The sequence below is a fragment of the Atractosteus spatula genome, chromosome 26 (genome assembly GCF_055471065.1).
Source record: "Atractosteus spatula isolate fAtrSpa1 chromosome 26, fAtrSpa1.hap1, whole genome shotgun sequence".
Lineage (NCBI taxonomy): Eukaryota > Metazoa > Chordata > Actinopteri > Semionotiformes > Lepisosteidae > Atractosteus > Atractosteus spatula.
The window spans coordinates 7583574-7590465 of record NC_142731.1 but is presented as its reverse complement, the minus strand read 5'-3'; the positions used below and the strand labels follow the sequence as shown (position 1 = coordinate 7590465).

General features: G+C 44.5%; 1 protein-coding gene across 1 annotated transcript; it reads left to right on the top strand.

Annotated features, from left to right (window-relative positions):
• The first annotated feature begins 2022 nt into the window (after positions 1-2022).
• gngt2b (guanine nucleotide binding protein (G protein), gamma transducing activity polypeptide 2b) lies at positions 2023-5031 on the top strand. The gene is made up of 3 exons (XM_088906361.1): positions 2023-2110; positions 3137-3226; positions 4066-5031. Exons 2-3 carry the CDS (start codon positions 3143-3145, stop codon positions 4189-4191), a joined length of 210 nt encoding a protein of 69 aa, XP_088762487.1. The 5' UTR covers positions 2023-2110; positions 3137-3142; the 3' UTR covers positions 4192-5031.
• Positions 5032-6892: the final 1861 nt, after the last annotated feature.

Sequence of the window (6892 nt, the reverse complement as noted above, 5' to 3'; positions counted from 1 at the left end):
ACAGCCCAGATAAGATTATGTGCTGTAGCTTCCGCTTCTAGGTACCAGAGAATCTTTTCTGCTCTCACCGACTTCCCCCAAGTGAGAAACCCTGCAAGAATGCGTGCTGCCCAAAACAGAGAAATAGCGCACAGCCGTTCATCAGCGGTTTTAACCTGTAGAAGTAGCTCAAGTGGGGAAGTGCGTCAGCATGCGTAAACTGCAGAGGAAAAAGTAAAGGTTTATTCCGTGGGAAATCTGGCACTCGTCGCGGCAGAAGCAGCCTGAAGTCGTTCAAGTACAGGAGGTAGCGGCGTCAGCATGACACCCGAAGAAAGCTCCTCGGCTGGGCTGAAACCTTGTGTCTGTTCTCTTTTCAGCCTGGAATAAACCTTTACTTGTCCCTGTACTCTAGTTTCGAACGAGCTGTAGCAGAGCCCCTTTTTAATCCCCGTGGTTTATGTGGTGTCTGCAGCAGTGAGAATCGGCAAACCATGCCGTTAACGTGCTGACTGCGTGACGTGACGAGGTTCAGACAGGAATGATCTATGTGGCCTGTTGCGTTCATGGTAACTGACACGTTGAGCTTCTCCCCCATGTGCAGAATCCCCCCCCTTCTTTATACGTACTGCTGATGGGCTCCACAGCCAAAACCCTGTGTCTCTTTCCTTCTCTTTTCAGCATGGAATAAATCTTCACTTGTTCCCATGCCCGTAAAATACAATCTCGCCCTGCAGCCGATGGCGCCCTTGCCAGGAATAAGACGCTTTGTGTGAATGGGTTATAATGCGCTCATTAGGAAAGGCACGCTTGCTGATCAATGTGCATGCAGGCTAAGGTGAGGCAAAGAGGGAGGAAATCGTATGTTGCTTAATTTATTTCTCAAGAGGGATATAGTGGCTAATCTAAGACCAGCCGGGTTTAGGTCTTAATCCGCAGGATGAAGCCAGACAAGATCCTTAGCAGGGATTAAAGAAACAATGACGCAGGCAGCCCCGGAATCTTGCCTCGGGGTAAGTGGGTCACTGAGATTTTTCGGATATGGGGATGGGATGGGATGGGGGGGGGGAGGAGAATACTTATGTACAGGGAAGGACTAAGACTGTCTGACTGTTCTGTGTTGATCATCTTGTAGTTTCCTTAAAGTAAATGCTTCATGGCGGGAGGGCAGGTCTTTTGCATGAGCAATGACATGGAAGATTGTGCAAGTCTGTGGTTCCCTAAGAGAGTCTCAGAGGAGGCCAAAATAAACACGTCCTGCACATCTTTCACTACTGGGCCTCCATTTTGAGGCTGTGTGGTGCGTTTTGTTCCTTTGACAGACGTGGATGTAACTGCAGACATTAACACGAGAAGTCTTCGGAGTTCTGCACTGTGATCGTGCTCGTGGTGGGAGGACAACATGAGAGCCTTGAAAACTAGCAAACCACTGCCTGCCCCGCACTGCGCCACAGCCACCCCTGTTTCGTGTCATTTAAGTCATTGCATTAAAAAGAAAAAGTTTATTATTGTTTCGAAGAACAAAACTGTTTTTCAGGGCAAGATCTAAACAGCTGTTGGTTGTATTATAAAAAGTCAAACGTGTTTCAGGGTTGTGCAGGTTGTTCCCAATGCTAGTCATGGTTTTCTATATCTTTCATGTAAACACAGGAATTGACCTGTTTTCTCTATATTCTTCAGTGCTGGTAATTGAATGTGATAACATCAGCCACTGAGATAGTGGAATGGTTCATAGTTAGCCCACAGTGCCGACTAATATGTACTCATTCTCTCTGTAAATCAGGGTTCATCTTGTATACGCGTGCATGCAATTTTGGCAATGTCACCAAAGGCTTTTTCACATGTACAATCACGGGAACCTCACAACCCCCACCAGCCAGCTCCCTGCACAGGCTTCCAGGTTAATGTGCTTTTAGGTTGACATTTGGCACGTTAATTATTCTGATTACTAAATCTGATCAGCGGATTGATGACAGCAAGTCCCGTCCCCTCCCCCTGAACTTCCCCTGCCCACCTGCCCCTCGTCAAGTAGGACCATCCCATCAGAAGGGAACTGGCAGGCAACTGGACTGCATGGTTCTACAGAACCAGAGCCACTCAATTCTATAGCCCTGGGCCCACAGTATAATAGGTAAGACAATTATGTTACTCTTTGTAAACTCTGTGTTATGCTGTTGCCAGTGTGATCTGTCTTTGGGTATTAACACATTTGCAGAATTGACTGTTATACAGCTGTATGTCCAAAATTGCTATAAATCATCTTCAGAGCAAGACAAGACAATTTACAGATTTCGCCAGCAGTGATATTTAGTAGAAGATACAGTACTGAAGTCACTCAAAGCATGGACTAAAGCAGGATCCTTCTGCAAAATGGGCTTTCGTGTTCTATACTAACTGTAGTGGTCTGCTCAGTGTTTTAGATGCAGGCATGAAAACACCATGTCATCACAGTGATATAGACACAGTGCTTCTTTACTGGATAGGTGAGGATTTATCAAGCGATCTGATCAATTAATAAATCTAGGTCATTGTTAATACGTCTTGTCCAACAGGTTCTCTACTTTTCTAGGTGACTGGCTGACCTTTCTGTGTTTACTTGTTCCCATTTCCTTTAACAGAAGTTTTTTTTCCTTTAACAATAAACAGAATATATGTTTATTGCTGTGCTCTGCACACAAGCATTTCCAAACTGTTTTTAGTGCTTAGTCAGACAAGTGAACACTTTATTTCCATGTCACCCACGTTGATTGGAATTTGCTTAAGAACAGTCCTGGTATAATGACATAACACATATAACACTTACACATACCCAGTACATATTGGATCCATTCAAAGTTCTTTTCCACTTGTTTATAGTCACCACTTCAGAACAATCTTCTGGGTTATGGTAGATGCCATGTTTAAGAGAAACTATTGAGCCTATATTTAGGCCAAATATGAAGATTATCATACAACGTACATAAATCAGTACAATTATTTGCCACAGTTCATTTCAGTTGCTCTGAGGTGTCACATACTCTTTCTGCAAACATTCCACGAAACAGGTGTCAGTCTCTCTTTCGCAGCCGGCACAGAGCTCAATCAAGTTTAGAGAGATCCCTTTCGCACACAAACGCTACAGTTTCATGCTGCCTCTCACTTCTCTGCCCCCCCCCAGGGCAAGATGGCTCGTGACATGTCAGACAAAGATATCATGAAGATGGAGCTGGAGCAGCTCCAGAAAGAGGTGAAAACTGAGAGGATGGTGGTAAGTGATTTTTTTCTATCTGGGGGAGCTCTATTAAAAAAGATTCCCATTTTCCTCAAGCTTTGAGAAACCTGATCTGCATGTGCCTTGAAGATGCATGTTGAATTTCGAGACACAATACACAGGAGGTTTGGGATGCAATATTTTCTGCTTAGTGATGTGCAGCTCTTGCACATCATTAAGTAGATGTGCTACTGGTCGTGCATTGAAAACATATGGTCATGCACAGGAACTGTCAAATGTGTGATTCTTACTCAGCAATGGACTGTGATAACCATATAGAAATTGGTGCTAAAACTGCCTAGAATAATTTATTCATTTAGATTTGGGCAAGAGTTTCCTCAGACCCCTCTAAGAGTGCTTCTGCAGCTTCTGTCCTGCAAACTGCCCTTGCAATCCTATACACAGAAAGACTTTTCTGTTAGGTTAAAGATATATCCGAACATTTCCTTCAAAATCAGATATTATCATGGTTTTCCTCTCCTGTGGTTTTATGCTTTTCATGATTAGACCGTGACTATTACTGAGGCAAACCTAAGACTCCCTAAATTATAGAAGCATCACCAGCATCTAGTTTGGTAAAGATAAAAAGTGCAACATTAACAAGTAGCAAGCGCAGAAGGAAACCATGGTAACACATATGAAATTGCTGCGCAAATGTACCACGCAAACTCCTCAAATGGAATTATGTTGCTGATCGATGGGTGCAAAAGTGCCATTTCCAGGAATGCACGTTTGGAATGAGGTTGGACAAATACACAAAGCTATGTGAGCCTGTATCCAATTATTTTTTTTATTTTCCGTGCCTCCCCACCCCTGCTCCTCCCTCGCACTTTCAGGTTTCCAAAACAGCAAAGGAACTGGTGGAGTGGATGGAGTCGCAAGCTGCCGAGGACCCCCTCCTCAAAGGCATCCCAGAGGACAAGAACCCATTCAAGGAGAAGGGGGGCTGTATGATCACCTAGCCCAGGGGGGAGCCCTGGGGGGTACGAGCGAGGGACCTGTGCTGTTTCCTCATGGCTAGCAGGATAGAAACACTAGAACGAGTGTACCAGGTCAGTTAGGTTTGATGGATGCTTTAGAATAGACGCAGCCAAGGCAGGGTAGTGGCATCTCAGCAGAGCACAGCAACCTCAGGGCAGCCTGCCCTGTTCTGACGCAGGGCTCAGTTCAGATGTAGAAAGTGAGTGATCCGTTAGTGGACACAGCTCTTGTTGGATCGGGAGACTGCAATCCAGGCTCAGGCCTCCCTGCTGCAGCCTACGTAGTCATAGTCCTTTCGGCTTGGCTTCCAAAGCCATGAGGTCTCCTTCTCCCAGACGATACCGAGCTGCCCCCTGTTTTTCCATGCCTGCCTGTTTCTCTGCTTGTGCAAACCCACTCGCCCGTGGTAGGCTGGCTTTGCACAAGCGCAGAGACGCATCACATTCACTGCACAAGTGTGCAGCTGGCCGGGTGCCCTTATCCAGAGCAACTTTCAATTGCATCCAGTCCAGTGGCGAAAGGTTGAGGCGCAGTAGCGTAAATCTGCAAAAAAGCAGCGAACGCAATGTTAATCAGGCGCTAGGATATGGCATTCCATCTCTTCTCCTCCTTTACAGAAAACCAGCTGTCCAAGCTTGATGCTGGGGGGTCTACAAACCACAGAGACCCCCTTCTCACTGCAGGGGCCTCGCCCCTCCACCTGTGCACATGGGCTTTGAGCGGATCTCGGGGCCGGCCATGGCTGGCTGTTACAAGCTAGATCTCCTGTTGCTGTACAGCTGTACGATTTGTACAAATAAAAGAATCCTAGCTATGCAAAACAGCGCCGTGTTTTCCTGACACCAAAAACGTTTCTACGTTTTTTTTCCACGTCGCTTGATGTGTTGTGAAGGCGACTGACGTTTGAGTGAAAGCGGGCATGTGGGAGTATTCAGCCTAGTTTGCTAGCCGAAGTTTGCTTTGGTCACTGGCTTAAAATAGATTCAAGGGGGCCTAATCTGATTTTCCAAATAAATCACTACTTCAAATGAGCAGAAACCAGGGCTGGAGGCCGACAGGTTTCGCAGACGTCTGCTCTTTATTGTGCGTAGCTCGTAACTGACTCAGAACTGCATTAACCTTCCAGGCCACCTGAGAGCCGTAAAGCAGTAACTCCCAAACCAAAAGCGCTGTGTGTGACACCGGAATCGAGGTTTGGGGAGAAAAGCGGAATAAAGCAAACGTACTATCCGCAAGATCATGAAATAGGTTGCATTAAAAACATTGCTTTACAAGTTAACGATCAAGCCTACCCATTTATTTTTATAATTAATTAATTATCCTATTCAAAGTGGGGTCTTTCTGCGACATAAGAACAAAAAATAATACATTAAAAGTTAGGTATGAGCTACATAATTATTTGAATAATTAATCATGATGTTTCCGCTCGAAACATAAGTGTTTTATCTAAATAATTGTATTGCATACTGAAATGTACTGCTCTAGAATTTTGCTTTTTCGGCCTGAACTGTATGAGGTCCTGAGTACCGCCCAACATAACAATTGAAAAAAATAATTGATAAAAAAACACATGGTGATCAATGAAGTATGAGTAGGAGCTGCCTGCCCCCTGCTGGCCAACATTCTAACTGTCTGGCTAAGTCACTACATGACGTCATGACCTTAATTGGTCAGGTATATCAAGAGAACTGCAAAAAAAATGAGTCACGTGGTCCAGGTGAAGTCTGCCTCAGCACATGCATTCTCAGGTGTTGAAGAACTTCGAACCTTTCAATAAATTAATTACGGAACTGATTCTTATTTGCTTAATTAGCTGAGGTGCTGGTCGTGGGGATCACTGTACAGGGTTGGCCGGAGCAAAGAATTCTTGTAGAATATAGAGGGTTGTAAGCAGGCTTCACCAAAACTCTCAACCGAAAAAGTGTTTTTTTTTAATTTACGATGAGCAACTGAACTTGGATCAACTCTTTAGCGAATGTTTAATGTTAAACCAGAAACCAAACTGTGTCTTTCAGTGCTTTTTTTCAATCGCCTTTTCAAAAACATTTTGTTTTATTTGCCTGAATCGTGAGATCTAGCTCTAATTTCCGGTCAAGTGACTGACCGGCTGCTCTCGATCTCGTCTCGGGGAAGCCGTTGGAAGTCGTACCCTTGAAGACGAGGGTGTTTGAAACGCGGGACTGAGCGCAGAAACAAGTAAGCGGATCAATTCAAGTAATCAATCAGCACTGCAAACCTAGAGCCCAGCTGGAACGAAAATTAGGAGACGCTGCGATCACTTTACGTGACAAGTGACTTTACGTGAATTTCAGAACGTTTTAACCGAATTTATCTTAATACCTGACATTATGTCTGTGTTGATGATAAATTATCACCCAGGCTTCAAAATAGCGTACAAGTTGGTGTGCAGAGTTTTTTTTTAAACTTATTTTTGAGTTTATTCATAGCTGCTGAGTGAAATCGTTTATTTCTGAGTAATGAGTTCATAGAGGAGCGCTTTCACAGCCCAACGTGCGTCTGAAACTGAGGTGTATCCAAATACAGCTGCTGATGAAATGTGCCAGAGAACAGCGACCCAGAAGGGAGTCCAGACTGTTTTTCCAAATGGGAACACGAGAATATGGTCAGAACTTTTAAATGTATGTGATAAAAACGTGAAATTTAATTTCTGTATGGCTTTGG

What these genes read in the sequence shown, in the direction of transcription:
- gngt2b (XM_088906361.1), top strand. Translation starts at nt 3,143, where the DNA reads ATGGCTCGTGACATGTCAGACAAAGATATCATGAAGATGGAGCTGGAG. An exon ending in TGAAAACTGAGAGGATGGTG is followed by an intron (nt 3,227 to 4,065) that starts GTAAGTGATTTT and finishes TCGCACTTTCAG; the next exon opens with GTTTCCAAAACAGCAAAGGA.